Below are 19929 nucleotides of genomic sequence, written 5' to 3' on the forward strand. Positions count from 1 at the left end.
ATTAATACTGGTGCAAATATTACGGTTTTACTTAGTCTCAAACTAAATAGACTAAAACAGAGTTTTCTGTTATTACGATGTATAAGAACGGCCATGTGGTCTCTGCATAGAATAGGCCACCGCTTCTTATCTCATAAGTATCGTAAGAGGAGACTAAGGGAACTTATAATGTGGTTACTAACTTCTTTTCTTCTTTTTCTTACACATCATCATCATCATACCAGCCTTAAACTGTCCTCTGCTGAACACAAGCCTTCCTCTTGAAAGATTTTATCAGTAGTTTTCACGCTTATAGGCGGGTTGGTAACCGCAATTTTTTTTTAATCGATGATAATGGAACGGTATCCTTGCCTGCGTAAACGGTAGGCGCTGGTGGGGCACCAGTGAGGGATGATGAAAAAATGATGGTGAGAATGAAAAAGCAGTACAGTTAGCCCATCGTAATGAATATATATAGAATCCAGCATAGTGATTTCCAGGGGGAACCACGTGGAGGTCAACCTGACAGGGTATATTGCTAGCAATAAGACTAGTAGTCCGTATTACTAACTATCCCTTTCCCCCCTCCCCCCCACAACCGCAGTTAGGCTTTAGTGACGTTTTAAGAGGGACGCTGTTCTCTATCTCTTGACCATTAACTTCCCTTAGTCGACTCTTTCTTCTTTTCATTTAAGAGTTTCCTCTTGTCGGTGCAACTAATTCATGCATCTTCCTCCAGCCAGCTCTATCCCAGGCCATATCCTTTATCTCCCTATACGACATGACGCCTAGTGTTTCCTTTATCTGTCCCATGTAGTTATTCCTCGGTCTTCCTCTTCCTCTTTTGCCCTTTAAGTCGACTCTTACGCCACGGGAAAGGAAAGGATTGCCCATTCTATACAGAAACCACGCATCAATGAAACTAATACTTACAGTGCTTAATTTTTTTTATATTATTCTCATTTTTGTTCATTTTAATATTAATCTGTGTTTCTTTTAATGAATATTCTCTTATTTAAAATATTAATCAATCTAAACAATGATTGTGCCTTAATATGCATGAGATTAATTCATAATACAATTTTAGCATACTAATTATAAAAGCATGTAAGCTCTTTTTAATGAATCTAATTTTACTTAATGTTGGATAATTGAAATACTTGTCTGATAACATTTTATGAATAACTAGTACTTAAGTAATCATAACTTACTCTTTGTGGTGATAATGAAAGAATTTTTTTTATACAACTTAGAATGGCAAACAAGCTGACGGCCCACCTGATGGAAAGTGGTAACCGTCGCCTATAGACATGAGCAGTACCATGGACGTAACAGAGTATACTGTTTCGCCCATGATACCCCCCATGCGTTGCCATTCCTGAGGACTCAGGTGTTATTCCTCTGTACCCAGTAAATTCACGCCATATCCCATCCTTCAAACCGAAACACAGCCATGCAAACACAACTGCTTCACGGTAGAAACACGAATGGGACAGAGGCACCCAAGCAATCGACTTTTGTACAAAGTCTCCCTTTGGTAAGTGTGGCTACCAACAGTCGAAGATTGATTATTATTATTATCACCAGAAGTGAACCTTCCATATTAGCCGTCAATCTCCACCCGCTATTCAGTCCACGCACGTTTTGCGATACAACCCCTTCCTTTCCCGTGAGAATCGTAAAATATGACTAAGGGAACTTAATGGCCGAGGGATGAGCAGCAGCGTCCCTCTTAAAACATCACCAAATCCTAACTGCGGTTGTCAACCCATCTGCCAAGCGTTACAAATACTGGTACAACTCCCCTTATGGGAGAGGCCTATGTTCAGCTATGGACAGTTACCAGCTGATATGATGACGATATAATGATGATGGTGTCATGCCTCCATACTCTGTAATTCCACTGCCATATGCTACTCTTAAAATTTAAACATACATAAACGTGGCATTCTTACGTGCAGGACTGGCAACGCATGGGAGGTATCATGGGTGAAACACCATACTCTGTTATGTCCATGGTACTGCTCATGTCTATAGGCGACGGTTACCACTTTCGATCACGTGGGCAGTCAGCTTGTTTGCTATTCTAAGTTGTATAAAAAAAACACACACATATACTAATTATAGCGGAATTAAATAAAATTTTCATCAAATAAATGTTTTATTAATAAAAAATACAAATACCTCGTCTAACTATCTTAACATGTTTCAAATTCAAACAATTAAAATGGCATATGTTCATATACGTTTTGTTTTCTGTGCTACACACTGGATAGTACACGTTTGGACATTCCTCGCACTCCATTTTCTTGCCCAGCGGTGGTAGCATGTTGGTATATTTCATTGTCGTAGTACCCCATTTCATATTAGAGAACCTATCATTTAATTGCATTTTTATTTGCGATAGTACAGCTAGAATTGATATAAGCGCAATGCCTGAAAAAAAAAATTAGTACAGCATAATTTAAATTTCAAATTATCTTTCTGGTGACGAAAAATACCAATAACAAAGCAAATAGTAATCCGAGTGACTAGTGTAAGCTCGTCCTCTGCAAAATTGGATTCTAATTTTGCAGAGGGTTGCAAAAGGATTGTTAGGAATGGAAACTGAGAATCCCTTTGCTAGCAATATACCCAACCAGGTCGACCTCCTCGCGATTCCCCCTGGAAACTATCGTGGTTAATTCCTGATGAATTCATCATAATAGGCTAACTGGCCTGTTTTCATTCTCATTTGTCACCCTTCATTGGTGCTCCGCCAGCGTATCCCGTTAGCGCAGGCGGGGTTACCATTCCATTTTCACCTATCCAAAAAAAAAAAATTCTCAGCGAAATATATACACTGACAGGGCATCAGTGAGGGATGAGAGGAGGTAAGGAGAAAAGTTGATAAGTTGACCTATTGTGACGAAGTCATTATTAATAAACCACGATAATTTCCAGGGGGAACCGTGTGGAGCTCGACCTGACGGAGTATAAAGCTAGCAATGGGACCGCTAGTCCTCATTACTAATCATTCCTTCTCCCTCCATGTTGATTGATACGTTCATCACAACTCAACACTCTTTTATGTTTTTTTTTGTGTTTATAAATTTATGGAACTGTATCTTTATTTAAGGGGAACAAAATCGTCATCTCAGCCATTATCAGTCCACTGCTGAATACAGACTCCCTCACAGACTGTCATAAGGAACGGTCCTGAGGCACTGACTCCTTGCAATGCATTTGAGGTTGTAACTCCATCTAGTGAAAGATTGCCACTCAAGAATTTCCCCGTCGGTTGATGTTCTTCGTTCTTCAATCAGCCCATTGGCACTTGAGTTTGCTTATCCTTTGGGCTATGTCGGTATGTAAATAAATCTCTCAGAAACAAGGACGATAAATACTTTAAAATAGAATAATATGGGAATGATAAAGCATGATAATAAGAACTTATAATCATCGTCATCATCATATCAGCCTTAACAGTTCACTGCTGAACATAAGCCTCCCCCTATCGGGGGGTTTTGCCATTGATTTATTGAACAAGAACATTGAAAAACGATCTTACAATCATCATCTTCCTACCCTTATCCCAATTATTATTTGGGGTCGGCGTAATATGGTTTTATCCATATTACTAAAGGATTTGTCTTATAGTTTTACGACCGGTCGCCTGCCTGACGTCAACCCCTTTTAGGAACTTAAAAAAAAATCCTAAAATAAAAAAAGAACTTACAATATTTATACATAATTCTATATTTTGTCAGCGACATGTGACTGTAAGTATTTAATAATGAAAATTAAGTCGACCTTAATAGAACTGGAAATTGATTACTAAGTATTAATTATTGGGTAATTTACAACACACGTGTCCATGTAATTTACAACACACGTGTCCATGTAATCTAATTAGATAGTAGCTTTTTATTTGTAATATCCCGTTTCGTTAATTTTTAAATAAATGAGTTTAACGCACTATATTTAGATTAGAACTAAACCCATAATTGTGACTAAAAAATAACTCATTGTATATAATAATACTCACAAGATTTATAATACATCATTTTATAATTCTTAGCAGCTCGTGGTATTATTTAATAATAAAATAAAAATTCCAATGAAGTTAATAACATTGAAAAAATCTAACTTAGTAATTGGTACAATCTTAAACTGTAAGTGGCATTAAATGAGTAATTATAAATAGTACTTAGTCATTTGAATTTATCAGGCAGTATTTTTTTTTATACAACTTAGAATGGCAAACAAGCTGACGGCCCATCTGATGGAAAGTGGTAACCGACGCCGATAGACATGAGCAGTACCATGGACATAACAGAGTATACTGTTTCGCCCATGATACCCCCCAAGCGTTGCCATTCCTGAGGACTCAGGTGTTATTCCTCTGTACCCTGTAAATTTACGCCATATCCCACCCTTCAAACCGAAACACAGGCATGCAAACACAACTGCTTCACGGTAGAAACACGAATGGGACAGAGGTACCCAAGCAATCGACTTTTGTAAAAAGTCTTTCTCTAGTATAATAGAATGTGTCTTTTCTCTTTTTCTCTAATAGAATGTATCTTTTTACCCCACATTGTAGTCTCTGGGGTATACCTTTTGCGTGAAACTTATCCAATAACCTCAGTATATGTTACTGAAAACTTCTCTGGAACTGCGTCTTCCGCGTTTACTTCATCTATCTATCTATATCATGAGGATAAATTTTGTTTTCGTTGGTAAGAAATAGATATGTATTAATCTCCCCTATAGATACAATAAACCTAAATAGGAGGGAAAAATAAAGAACATATGTATATCTATCACTATTTTTGTATCCTAATGGATCTACTATGAAATAACAGATTCGAAGTTTCTACCGAACGAAAGTTTGAGCGTCTGTTACTACGAACTTCGTTGGATTCGGTCGACCTGTACAGGCATCCCACACAGTGCAACTGAAATATATTTAAGCCTAACGGATTGAGAAATAATTTTAGTTACGTCAACCAAAGCGAAGTTTGATCGTGTATTGTTTAAATTCGAACTATTCGATTTCGGATTTCAGAGTACACTCTTGGTTTTATTTAAAAATCTATATACATATCTACTATACATTTCACGCACGTGACATCCCTAGTGTTACAGTCTTCTATAGGCTATGGAAACCCTGTTTATCATCAGACGGGTCGTATGCTTGTTTACCGTCATATTACTATAAAAAGCATGACTTTGTCAATATCAATTCAATCAATTATGTTATCTATCGGTTCACCAAATTACATTTTAATTAGTTCAGTTTGTATCTATTGTTCTTTCTAACATTATAAATGTGAAAGTGAGTTTGTTTGATTGTTATATCTTGGCATGTTAACGGTTTAACCAATTGCTATGAAATATGGTATATAGGTATGAGATAGAGAAGGACATAGACTACCTTTTAACATATCCATAGCGAACGAAGACGCAGGTAATAATAAAAATATCATCATCATCGTATCAGCCTTTAACTGTCCACTGCTGAACATAAGGTTCCTCCTTGGGGGGTGTTGCCAGTAGTTGTCATACTTGGCAGGCGAATTGGCGACTGCGGTTAGGCTTTAGAGATGTTCTAAGAGTGTCGCTGATGTCTATCCCTCGCCTTCCCTTAGTCGCCTCTTACGACATCCACGTGAAAGGAAATGGTGGCCTATTCTATGCTGCAACCTTAAATTATATAGATAGTGTCTGCATACAAATACTACGAAAAAAAGCGGGTAAATTTTTCATACAATTATACGTGATATATAGTTATGAGTGTTTCCTTTATAGTTTCCTGGGTGGGCGTATTGGGAGACTGTAAGGCTCACCCAGTGGATGTAATAAATAAATAAATAAATAAATAACTTCTATATTTATTTTGTTTCATAATTTTTGCACTTTGCGTAAATGCTCATTTTATTTATTAAACAATACGTCAAGATACATTTGATGCGTAAGTATAAAGTATATTGATAAAAAAAGAGTCGGCTAATTTGAGAATTAGCTGATAAAAAGTTGACCCGCCTTTGAGGCTCGATGCTCTATCTATGTAATCTAAGGTCGCGACCCACTACTGGCAAAACCCCCTAAGAGGAGGCTTATGGTCGTCAGTGTACAGTTAAAAGCTAATATAGATAGACAGATAGATAAATTATTTACATTACTTACAGCACACAAACTACAATAAAAAAAAACATACATATAATAAACAGTAAAAGAGATAAAATAATGAAAATAAAAAGGCAACAAAACAAAAAAAAAAACAAAATATATTTTTCCTTTCCTTTTCTTCATGCGTGTGCACACAAAATGGTCACAACTCAGTTGATATGATATGATGAAAACAAATATGATGTTGATGATGAAATTGCAGTTTAGTAAATTACTTCATAGATATCCAGACTCAGTCTACAGTATAAAGTCTTGTTCTGAAAGATAGTGAGATAATATATTCTCACGCTTTTCTAGTTCTAACTGCATTAATAATATAGTAGAGAGACGAGTAATTTTGCAGCTAAATTCAACTAAAATACGCTAGTTCCAACTGCATTAGTAACTTAGTCGACTGGCTAGTAATTTAGTGAAAAGTACTCTATTAGGCATTCTTTGTAATGAATGATAATGGAATATACCATTCCATTTTCTGCCTACGCAATGCTCTACTTAATAATTAGTGTTTGTTTAATTTCAATCGGTTTATAAATAAAAAACTTATATCAATCTAAAAAATCACATATAAAATGCTATAAAATAATCGATCAGTTGAATTGGGTAAAACTTTATGAAGGTAGGTTATCATATTTTAACTCATAGGATATTTTAAATATCGATTCACAACAAATACTTATTGATATATTACTAAAGCATTCGTAATAGTCTACAGAGCACTGGCAGTTCATGCCTCGAGAGTCCAACGTCGGTATAAGAGCACCTCAGGCCGTTCAGAACTCAATATGCTGTCGACACACACACACACACACACACGCACACGCACACGCACACATACATGTATAAACATACATACACACACAGAGAGAGAGAAAGACCACACACAGGCACACACATACTACACGACAATTATAAAACAATTTTAATAATTATTACTAATGAAATTTATTTCTGAATCCGTTAGGATTGAAGCTGCCGCTTTTACACGACTGTTCGAAAAAGGAACGCAATGTGTTTTTGGATCATGTATGTATGTGGTGGATATCACCAATAAATACATTCCCAAGGAGGGTTGACATCAGACAGGCCGGTTGTAAAATTAAAAGCCAAAATTTTTGGTAATATGGATAAAAACATATTACGTCGACCCCAACATTTATATAATTGGGGTTAGGACAGGAAGGTGATGATGATGATATGTATATGAGTTCCTTTATTCCACCATTACTCTTAAACGCCAGGGCAGATTTGGATTAGAATTAGAATCCTTATTAATTAGAATCATTAGAATCCTTACATTGGAAATATTTTTTTTTAACAGTTCATTTTGGCAGGACATTTGGCGGGACTTTTTTTTAAATATTGAGCTAAATATACTTGTTATTTGCACAGCTAAAAATGCCTTTTTGTGTAACATAATATTCTGGTACAAGTGATTAAATCTAAATTGAAATATTAATTTTTAATGTAATGTGTTTCAGCGCTTACTTTTCTTATTTGAATAAATTGAGGTATTTTCGTGGACCATCCCTATTTCTGTGCTAAAAACATTTTTAATATTTATTTCCATTAATATTTATAAGGGTAAATTTAAGAAATTGTTTCAGTTTTTTTTAGGAAAAATAGGTAGATTATTTTATTAATTCTTTTTATTAATTGTCTCCCATTTTATTAAATGGCTTCAGCAATATTGTTTTTGTTTATCAGAGATCTCTTTTTTAATTAACTGATTATTTTTTTTAATTTGAATTGTGTTTATGATATTTTTTCGTAACTGGGGTTTAAATTTGGTAATTTTTTTTACTATGAATGAATATATAATGGTGCCTGTATTAACAGTATCAATGGTGGGGCACCAGAAAGTGAATAAATTGATGAAAATGAAGCCAGGTTACTTGGCATATTTTCATTGAATATTGTGACGGTTGGAACGAATTATTGTGGTTTCCAGCGGGAGCCCATGAAGGTCGGCCATATTTGGATATATTAACAATATTGGCTAGCATTTGCAACGCTATCCCTATCCCACCTTCTGGTTATATCAATGGGAGATCCTTAGAAACCATTTACTATTACGGTTGATCCCTTTTGATAGGCCAACGATCTGCATCTTCTTCATAAGTTCATCCACGCCTAAAAAACCGCCATTTTATATAGCATAGTAGATATTCACGGCAAATCTCTTAGGTAGAAGGCAGAGAGAACCTAATGCTCTATCTTTTTTTATGAACAAGTCTTTCTTTATGAACTTTCATAGTTTGTCTCTGGTATACACATCGCTGTGTTATTTCCAGAGACATTCGATCTTCGTTCAATAAAAAAAATACAATGCAAGGTTATAGAACTTACAGACAAGCGAGCAGATGTAAAATAAAATAAAAAAAAAACAATATAGCATACATCATGTCCTTTTTTACAATCGAAAGGATCTAAAAAGTTTAAACATAAGCCCATGTAATTAATTGTGACAGGTCTCGTCTTGTTTTCATTTTTACAATTCATCCAACATCAATTTGTGTATGTCTTATTGTCGGTGCCACATACAGGTAAATATATTCTAGGACATTGGCAATTTTTTATCTTTTCCAGTTGAGGCAAAGGATCGGTTATGTTCGACATACTCGTATAGTAATCTTGTATTTCGGCGGGAGACGCGTAGCGGTACGAACCGCTCGACGCAAAGGAGAATAATAGTAGAAATATTGAAACTGTAAAAAGAATGGAATATTATTAAAATATGCAAATAATAGCCCAATAATAATTATTATTATTGTTTTTTTATATAACACAGGAGGCAAACGAGCATGCTGCTCATTTGATGGTAAGTGACTACCCTCGCCAATGATCACCCGCAACACCAAAAGCATTGCAGGTGTGGTGTCGACCTTTTAAAAAGAAATATGCTCTTTCTTGAACCAAAAGGCCAAAAGGCAACTTCGGTTCTTACATAATACTACCTCTATCTAATATGCTCGGTGCATATTGGGCATATTGTATGTTATATTAATCATAACAGTAATAGACGACCTCTGACTTTCCCATTCGGAATTATAGTTATGAGCATATAATTTTTTTTATTATTTAATAATATTAATTTATTTGTACAATTTTTTTTATTATTTGGAATAATACATCCCAAGATGTAGAAGTATGAAATGCACAAATCAAATAAAAATTTCAAAATAACTGAATGAAATATGCCTATTGGTTATTAAAAAAATCTTTTGTAAGAACAATGTAAATTCAGCTATCAAGTTAGCAAGCACGGGAAGCACAAGATTTATTGTCGTGTTTCAACTTATATTTCTTTGAGAAAAATGTTTAGTTTCATTGGTACTACGCTTCCTTAATACACGATCTCATCTATTATTTCGATTTTAATATAGTAATCGAGTCGAAAAGTTGCTTTCCCTATAGTCTGATATAAGAAAATTCTTCTGCTGAAAGGAAAAGATTCTTAGAGCCAGTATAATTAAGAATATGTATAAAAAAGACTAAAAAATAACATATATAATGTGACTTACCTACGAATCGAAACATTTTCAAATTCTTCTGTAAATCGCAGGCAAGGAATAATAAACGGTACTAAACTATTTTACTGCTATTGCTTCGTTATTAACTTTTATTGTTACTAATTCGCTTAATCGCCCATTATAATTGATGGCAAATACGGCAGATTGCAATGTATGCAAATTGCACTGTAATTGCGACTCATTACGACTCACTTTGTAGTAATAATAATATAAAAAAATCATCACGTCATTATGTCAGGCATTAAATGTCCACTATTGAACATAGACGGTCCCTATAAAGTAGGATTTTGCCACAGGTTGGCAACCGCAATAGGCTTTTGGTAGTATTTTAAGAGGGACGCCCTTTCTCCATGTCCTCCTGTCCATCCCTCGATCATTAAGTTTCTTTAGTTGCCTCTTACGATATCCATGGGAAAGGAATGGGTGGTGGCCCATTCTATGCCGGGACCACATAGCAACTGCACTAATCTAGACTGCCCATGGTGCTGTAATATGCCGTAAGATATACAGAAATGATATACATATATAATATATAAATAGCAATAAAAATGTCATATCTCTTAAAACATCTTTAAAATCTAACTGTGATTGCCAATCTGCCTGCCAAGCGTGGAAATTTCTGACAAAATCCCCCAAGGAGGAGGCGCATGTTTATCACTGGTTGATATGATGATGAATTTATACTGCTATTGGACATCAGCTGACTGACTATGGCCAAATATGTCTAAGTTCTATTGAATTCTTTTAGTTCATAAATACGTTATACTAAGTCTGTTTCAATCATAAACTTACTAAGTCTATGATTGAAACAAACTACAGTAGGTATTGATTATTCTTCTCCAATGTGAAACATAAACAATTCATGTTGTGAAAACTTATTATATTGCTATTGATCATCAGCAGACTGTCTATGGTTGTCTGTATAACGTGGAAGACAAGGACCGACAATTAGACGTGAGCGAGTTAAATATATAAATACGCTGCACTTCTGCAATCTCGTAATTCAAGACATTGGTATCAGCGGTAACCAAGCCATAAGCGTAAGCGGGTAGCTCCATAAATATGAATCGTACTCCGGTGAGCACCAAAAACCACTATGGATCAGATTCTAATGTCTTCGTTAATAAAGAGTCTGAAGAAAAAAGCAATAATTTAATCAATCGGCTAAAGAGACGTAGAGATGATGAGGATATTATGGACGAATTTAAAAAATTCAAAGATGAGATAAGGACAATGCTTATAGAATGGAAATCGGATAACGACTATAAACTATCAAAATTGCAGACTGATATAACGGATGTAAAAAACACGTTAACCGATGTCCAAAAAACCAACTTTGAAATAGAGAAATCCTTAGAATTCCTATCTACTCAATATGACGATATGAACCTTAAAATACTTAACTTAGAAGAAAGTAATAATGAACACCAACAACAGATTAAAGACTTACAAAACAAAATTGAAGAGTTCCAAAGGCTGTCCTGTGTAAGTACGTTAGAAATAAGGAACGTTCCTGTATGTGTCACTGAAAATCAATCTGACCTATTTAAAATTGTTGAAAATGTCACCAAAGCAGTGGGCGCAGATGTGTTATTGAGTGATATAAACGATATAAGAAGATTACCAGGTAAACCACACATTAAAAAACCTATTATAGTAAAATTCAACACACCATTATTAAAGAATAAGGTCATTAAGGCAGTTAAGACCTTTAACATTCAAAATCAAGCGGAAAAACTAAATACTACCCATCTTGGTATTTCTGGATCACCCAGTCCAATTTATGTAGTAGAACATCTGACACCAACGGCCAGACGCCTATACTTTTTAGCCAGAGAATTAATGAGAAGTAAATTATTTAAATACTGTTGGACCATGAATGGTAAAGTTTTCTTACGACAAAATGATGGGGCACCGTTATTACATGTCACTAGTGAGTCTCAAGTGACATTACTCAAAAGTGGTGATAAGTGACTATCTATTACATACCTAAATCTAATTTATCAAAGCATTTACATTTCAGGAATACTTTTTGTTTTTATCACTATAAATTTGTCTGTACAGATTTTATTTGTAAGAAGGAATATTTTTTCATTCGCTTTTAACTTGAACCACACACACTCACGTAAACCAAATAATAAGCCCGCAGTGGTGATATTTCCGTGTCGTACATCTTGCTCTCACTCACTCCAAACAAGCTTCTATCCATCTCCCTCAGATTTGTTAGATTGGTTTGTTTTCATAGTACCCCATATATTCTATTATGTTTTTACCCACATAACAAAAACATCAAAACTCAATTCGAGACATTATCTTATTTTGGTTTATTATTTTTATACAAATGTGCAATTTTGTGTTTTCTTATTTTGTGGGATTATAAATGAATTTATTATTACCTTAAAACGGTTCATACGTAGTGACCACCTATTAATAATTAAAATTCACCTCGTTTGATAAAAATATTACATCTGACATCGACAAAATAAAAGTATCTAACGCGATACAATGTGATCCAGAAGACTGTATTACCCTGCTGCCAAACCCTAGTAAGTACCTTAAGCTTTTAATACAAAATATTAGGAGTATATCTTGTAATTGGACAGGAATGGAGACCTTTTTGTCTCGTCTAAAAATAGAAAGTGATATTATGATTTTTACCGAATGCTGGCTGTCTTGTCAACCCACTATTCCTAACTTAGATGGTTATAGACATTTTTTTACAAAGAAGATACATAACCAAAATGATGGAGTTGTTGTGTATATTAAAAATAATATATATGTTTCTGTGGATGAACAAAATGATCTGGAGGGAAGTTGTTTGATTTTAAAAATTAATAAAGACACAGCTATTGTTGCAATATATCGATCTCCGTCCTTTCGGGATACAAATAATTTCATAAATAGCCTTAACAGTATTTTGTCCTCGTTAGCTATGTATAAGAATGTCATTGTAACTGGTGATATTAATATCGATATAAAAAACAATAACACAGACTCGCGTTCTTCAGACTATCTAACGACACTTGCATTCCACGGTCTCCTACCGGCTCATATTTACCCAACCAGATATGACAACTGTCTTGATCATGTAATGATTAGATCCAGTTTATCTTCTACTACAATGGTAATTAATTCGTCACTAACAGACCACAACCCCATTATGTTTTGTCTCTCATCAAACATTAAAAACAAATTAGCTCCAAGTTATTATAACAAAATTAATGACGCTAAGCTTAGGGAAGATATATTTACTATTGATTTTCAACCAATTTTTGAGACTGATGAACCAAATGAAGCTGCCATATTTTTTGTAAACTCTCTGAGAAATGTAATACAGTCAAATACTATTATCAAATATATACCAAAACGTAAACGCGTAACAAAACCCTGGATTACACCAGGGCTCTTACGTTGCATTAGAAACAGGGATAAACTATTCAAAAAAGTTAAAAAATTTCCTAATAACGTCGTTTATGATACAACTTATCGTAGGTACCGTAATTTCTGTAATTCTTTATTGAAAAAAATAAAAAAAGAATATGAAAAAGGTGAAATTGAAAAAGCTGGAACTGATAGTAAGAAAATTTGGACCGCTGTCAAAAAAATAACACATCTACAAAAATCTAAAAATTGTGCACAAAATTTACTCTCCTTATCAGAATCGCCACACAAAACACTGAATAAAATGAATAATTATTTCGTTGGTGTAGGCCGTCGCCTTGCAGATAGTATTCCGCATAATCAAACCCTCTTACCATTGTCATTAAATAATAACCTACACTCACCAATCAATTCATTTGTACTGGAGAGTGCGGACGAATCAGAGATTGAACGACTAATACTGTCGTTACGAGATGATTGCGCGGTAGGCTGGGATGGTATATCGAGTGGATTTCTTAAACAATACTCCAAAATATTAATCCGACCTTTAACATATTTATTTAATTTATGTCTCTCAAAAGGGGTCTTTCCACTGGTTTTCAAAAAGGCTATAGTCCACCCTATTCATAAGGGTGGAGAAAATGACCTCTTCTGTAACTATAGACCAATTTCTGTTTTGCCGGCACTTTCCAAAGTATTAGAACGACTTATTAACAATCGTCTCCGTAAGTTTTTAGATAAGCAGGAGATATTATCAGATAAACAGTTTGGCTTCAGACCAGCCCGATCTACATCTGACGCTGTCTCAAATCTGACTGATACCATCGTGAAACATCTAGACGAAGGCAAAAAGTGTCTAGGTCTCTTCTTAGACCTCGCTAGGGCGTTCGATACGGTCTCCATACCCATTCTTATTCAGAAACTGGAAAATATAGGCATTAGAGGCCTTCAATTAGATCTATTCAGAGATTTCCTGAGCAATCGGACTCAATGTGTTCAACTCGGTTCCCATCTTAGTGATGAGCTAGTCCTGGAATATGGAACTCCTCAAGGTAGTGTTCTTTCTCCCACCTTGTTTTTGATCTACATTAACGAACTTGGTCACCTCGATATACAAAATGGAGCAATGACCCTCTTTGCAGACGATACTGCGGTCATCTTCTGGGGTGATACTTGGGAAGATACTTTTAAATTGGCTCAGTCGGGATTTGACACAGTGTTAAATTGGCTTTCTAATAATTCACTTACATTAAATGCTAATAAAACCATAATGATTCCTTTCTATATACGCAACACTCCACCCTCTAATGCTTTTCGTCTGTTTGCCCACTGCTGTAGAATTTCAGATCAAAAACCCTGTTCTTGTCCCGAGTTAAAAAGAGTAAACACAATTAAATATTTAGGCATATTACTTGACTGCAATCTCAAATTCCGCGAACATATTAAATTGCTTACTAGTAGAACCCGAAAGTTGATTTACGTATTTAAACAATTAAGACATGTATCGAATTTTAAATTACTAAAAACGGTTTATTTCGCTCTGTGTCAGTCAATTCTCACTTACTGCATTACATCATGGGGCGGAGCATGTAAATCACACCTTATCACCCTGGAAAGAGCACAGCGTGCGCTTCTCAAGGTATGCACATTTCACTCCATCTACTACCCGACACATGAATTGTACCGAGATTGTGAAATTCTTTCAGTTAGAAAACTATTTGTTTTATACATAACTTTAAAACAACATCAAATATTACCCACCGATCTTGATACCTCAAAAAGACGTAAAGACATTATATACAAAAAACATCGCTTTAGAACAATACTTTCACAAAGATTTTTCTGTTTCCTCGGCAGCCATCTTTATAATAATATAAACCGTATTTTGAACATATATTCATATTCACACTTCAATTGTAAAACTGCACTTAAAACATGGTTATTGAGTCTGACGTACGATGACACGGAGAAATTACTGAAGGTTGCGTATTAAATTACAACTTATGAAAATATTATTAAAATAATGTATATTGTGTAAGTGTGTGTAGGATATATCGGTTGTATAACCTTAACTATATAGGTGTATATATGTGTATGTATGTGTGTGTGTGTGTATATATGTATGTATATGTGTATGTATGTATATATATATATATATATATATATGTATATGTATGTGTGTGTGTATGTGTGTATGTATGTGTATATGTATTAATGTTGTTATTATATTCATAACCAGAACAAATTGTAATATAGTGCCAACACCGTGGGGTGAGGACCTGGTGATCTGTAACACAGGTTTATCCTACTTCAGACACCAGTTCTTCACAATACATTAAATTATGTAACCTCCAAAAATAAATGTATTAGAATATAATAGATGTACAACTGGTATTGTGAAGAGAATAAACTTTATTATTATTATTATTATTATTATGGTTGGTTATGATTACCTTCATTACCTTATTTACATTTTCATTAAGTTCGGTAGAATTATTTTAGTAACTAAGTACGTTATACTAAGTCCATTTCAATCATAGACTTATCAAGTCTATGATTGAAACAGACTAATAGTACGAATTATTCTTTTCCAATTCGAAACATAAACAATTCATATTGTGAAGACATAACATCCATTTACACGTTATAATAAAAAAATAAAACCAGTCTGGGGTTTCAATATAGAACATGTGTAACGAAGATCACAAGTCCATACTACGACATAATGTATTGGAGTCGTGAAATATCCGCTGTTCCAGTCGATGGGACGAAATCCAATTTCATGAGACGGGATATTTCTGTGGTACTTATAGTGTGACCATGGGAAATTAGCGTTTGATGTTATTTATAAGAGTCACGTAATAAAATAAGGTACAGATTTGATTGTAAGAAATAAAATATATTTTTGACACAATTTTTTAAAAAGACTAGTGAGCAGCCCAGTTTTGCACGGATTTTTTTGAAAGTAAAAAAACCATTAAAAAACCCATTTTAATGGCTGATAAAGTAGTTCTCGATAGGTGAAAGAATTTTTAAAATTGGTACTTTATTTTTGAGTATAAATATTGTAGGGATCTCTAATTTTTTTAAATAATATATAATTTATTACTTGCTGATAATGTAGGTAACAGAATTTTTAAAATGGATTAAATAGGTTTTGAGTTTTTCCATTACAAACAAAAAAACAAACAATCCAATCTTTCCTCTTTATAATATTAGTACAAAAAACCATAATGTCTCATTTCTAAATAGTTGGGGGTTATATTTCAGCACAGTACAAAGGTATAAATATTTTTGAAAATGTCTGTTTGTATTTGTTTGTGTGTTCATTATTTATAATATATATTTTTTTAAAAATATTGTTAGTTATATAGCCCACTGAGTAATTCTACGCATAGACCTGGAAACTATCTTGATTCATTCGTCATGAAGGGCTAACCTAATTTAATCTTCATCTATCATTTTACTGGTACATCATCAGCGTATATCAACAGCGTGGAGATTATCATTCCAGTCTAATTTCTAAAAATAAATATCTATTACGTGAACACAAGCCAGATATCGCCGGTGGTCCCGGCATAGAATAGGCCACCCCTTCCTTTCCCGTGGGTGTCGTAAGAAATAACTAAGGGAATTTAATGGTCAAAAATGAGCAACTGTGCCCCTCTTAAAACATCTCCAAGGCCTAACTGCGGTTGCTAACCCGCCTGCCAAGCATGGCAACTACTGGCGAAACCCCCCAATAGAGGGAGGCCTATGTTCAGCATTGGACAATTATCAGCTGATATGGTATAGTATAAGCCAGATATATTAATATCCAGTACCAACTACCAATGTACAATAGTTTCACTTTATATGGGGAAAACGGAAGATAGCTGATAGCGAGGAATGCCCCATTTATTTGACCCGTTTAGTCGAAACGGCGACCGACTGTTTAGGAAGATTTGTTGTTATGTTGTTTATATCTCGATTCTTTTATGTTACCTTCACTTTTGTTTTTTTGTCAGACATTTCGGGGCATGTTGTAGGCTGTTGTGTGTAGTATGTCCGCTTACACTGAATTGGAAAGAAAAATTTTCAATTCGTATTAGTCGAATTAAAATTTGATTGAACTTGTTATGTGCCTTTCGTTTTTTTTTTCTTTTCTTTTTTTCTTCATTAGCTGTGTTAATAATGAATTTAATTAGAGATTAAGATTGTGTTCTATTAAAAAAAAAGACTTTAGAATTAGCATGTAATTTTTGGGATATAGCAGTGAATTTACAGGGTATAGAGGAATAACACCTGGTCCTCAGGAATAGCAACGCATGGGGGTATCATGGACGAAACAATATACTCTGTTATGTCCATGGTACTGCTCATATTTATAGGCGACCGCTACCACTATCCATTAGGTGGGCCGTCAGCTTATTTGCCATACTAAGTTGCAAAGCAAAAGCAAAACCAATTATTTTGATTTAAAAACTAAATTGCTGAACCTATTTTGATGACATTTTTATAGGACCAATCTATAAGTACAGGATATTCAGATAAAATTGTTTTGATTAAATGTGTCGATGATGCATCGAGGATAAGACATAACATTTATCAAGGAAAAGATAACACGACCTCAATTATACTTTTTCTCTATTTTTGTCGAAGTTCTAACGATGATACATTTATTGATAAAAACATAACATAATTCCCTTAGAACTTTGTTTATTAAATGTGTCTATGATGCAACGATGATACATTTATTGAGGAAAAATAAAACATGGTCCCATTCGTACTTTTTTCGTTACTTGTGTCTTATTACTATTGGCGCAGTTCAAACGGCATTCGTTTGTATAAGTTTTGTTATCATCTCCGCACACAGGGAAATAAACTCTCGGACACGTCGAGCAATCCTTCACTATCGGTATTTTGTCCAGGGCTATTAAACCATCTTTGGATAATGAATTGAAGAAATCTTCAAAACTTTCTCTTTTTTTTTGCGAGCCCTCAGAATATTTAGTTATTATTTCGTAAGGTGACACAAGGTTGAAAACAATTACTGAAACATAAAGTAAACATTTTTAACTTACAATTAGATATTTGCTAATTTTGCTAGTTACGATTTGATATATATCTACAAAATTAATATTTTTAATATTAATAAAATATACAAATCATGTTCTAATAATTAATAAGCTATATAATGTGTCAAAATGAAATTATGTTTATTTTTTTGTATTTGTTTATACGTAATTATGTTTTTTTTTTTTATACAACTTAGAATGGCAAACAAGCTGATGAATCACCTGATGGAAAGTGGTAACCGTCGCCTATAGACATAAGCAGTACCATAGACATAACAGAGTATACTGTTTCGCCCATGATACCCCCCATGCGTTGACTCTGTTTCGGTTTGAAGGATGGGATATGGCAGTGAATTTACAGGGTATAGAGGAATAACATCTGAGTCCTCAAGAATGACAAAACATGGGGGGTATCACGGGCGAAACAGTATTTTCTATTATGTCTATGATACTGTTCATGTCTATAAGCGACAGTTACCACTTTCCATCAGGTGGGCCGTCAGCTTGTTTGCCATTCTAAATTGCATAAAAAGACTTTGAATATATTCGAAAATAGATGTCAGACCGATATTGGTGATACCAAAATGGGTGATACCTTTTTTTAGTCGTCAGTGTTCAGAGGTACTCAATATAAAGATATCGAATCTGCATCTATATTACTCATGCCTAAAAAAATAACATAAGTTTAAGAAAATAAATAAATAAATAAAACATTACCTATCATTACATGTATTGTAATTAACATACAAGAGAACAGAATCTGCATTGTCAATGTAACAAGCTATTGTTGAATCTCTTCACAATAAAATTGTAAATACAAAATCAATTACCAAAAATGCTTTTACGTTGTACACGTTCCGGTTAATTAATACATTAACGTGACTAAAGTTATCAAGGTTTATGACATAATGGTCCATTACAATTCATTAAGTGAAATTAAGTTACAAAACTCATTTCGATGTTTCTTTCAGTACTTAATGCTATTTCGTTTGCACGAAATGGCTATAAAGTCAAAATTAATTTTGGCAATTAGAAATTAATATAATTATTTTTATTACTTTGATTTTGTAGCTTTTATTCTTGTTTATAGTTTATATCTATTATTTTTAATCTTTACTTTAGTTTCCGTAACAAATTGGCTTAAAGGATGGGTGTTTTTATTTGTTCGTTGGTCTGTCTATATTATGCTGTACAGTATAGGGTTTTGGGGAAAAAGGGATTGTTCGTAATGGAGATTGAGAATCCCATTGCTAGCAATATACCCAACCAGGTCGATCTCCTCGCGGTTCTCGCTGGAAACTATCATAGTTAATTCCTGATGAATTCATCATGATGGACTAACTGGCCTGTTTTCATTCTCATCTATTACTCTTCAATAGTGCTCCGCCAGCGTATCCCGTTAGCACAGACGGGGTTACCATACCATTTTTACCCATAAAAAAAAGTATAGGGTTTTTAAATATTAAGATTTTTTCAAGGTCGGCGACGCACACGTAGTACGTCTCTAGTATTGCGGGTGCCCATGGGCTACAATAACCGCTTACCATCGGTCGGGTTGTATGGTTGTTTGCCACATTACATAGTATAAAAACACACATACAATGACTGATGTTTTACTTGATCTGATGAAATCTTTTAGATATTACCCCCTCAATTTATTTGGAAATTATTATTATTATTGTTTATTACGAAAAAAATATTAGGAAAAATTCTAAAGGGATGCTTGAAATATCAAAATGAGAGCTTATTTTATTGAGGTATAAAGTGGTTTTAATATCTGTTTATAGCACGTATAAATGGGGAAAAAA

The 19929-nt window shown here is 34.2% G+C and overlaps 1 protein-coding gene across 1 annotated transcript; it reads right to left on the reverse strand.

The window, feature by feature from the left end:
• Window positions 1-1112: 1112 nt before the first annotated feature.
• On the reverse strand, window positions 1113-19022 carry LOC116412696 (ovoinhibitor-like). Its single transcript, XM_052902044.1, is given in 5 exon segments — window positions 1113-1143; window positions 2226-2415; window positions 8646-8858; window positions 17818-18096; window positions 18839-19022. Coding segments are annotated over 5 exon segments (762 nt in total). The 5' UTR covers window positions 18888-19022.
• Between the last annotated feature and the right edge of the window lie 907 nt (window positions 19023-19929).

The sequence above is a fragment of the Galleria mellonella genome, unplaced genomic scaffold, assembly GCF_026898425.1.
Source record: "Galleria mellonella isolate WM207_F2 unplaced genomic scaffold, CSIRO_AGI_GalMel_v1 utg87, whole genome shotgun sequence".
In the NCBI taxonomy this organism is placed as follows: domain Eukaryota; kingdom Metazoa; phylum Arthropoda; class Insecta; order Lepidoptera; family Pyralidae; genus Galleria; species Galleria mellonella.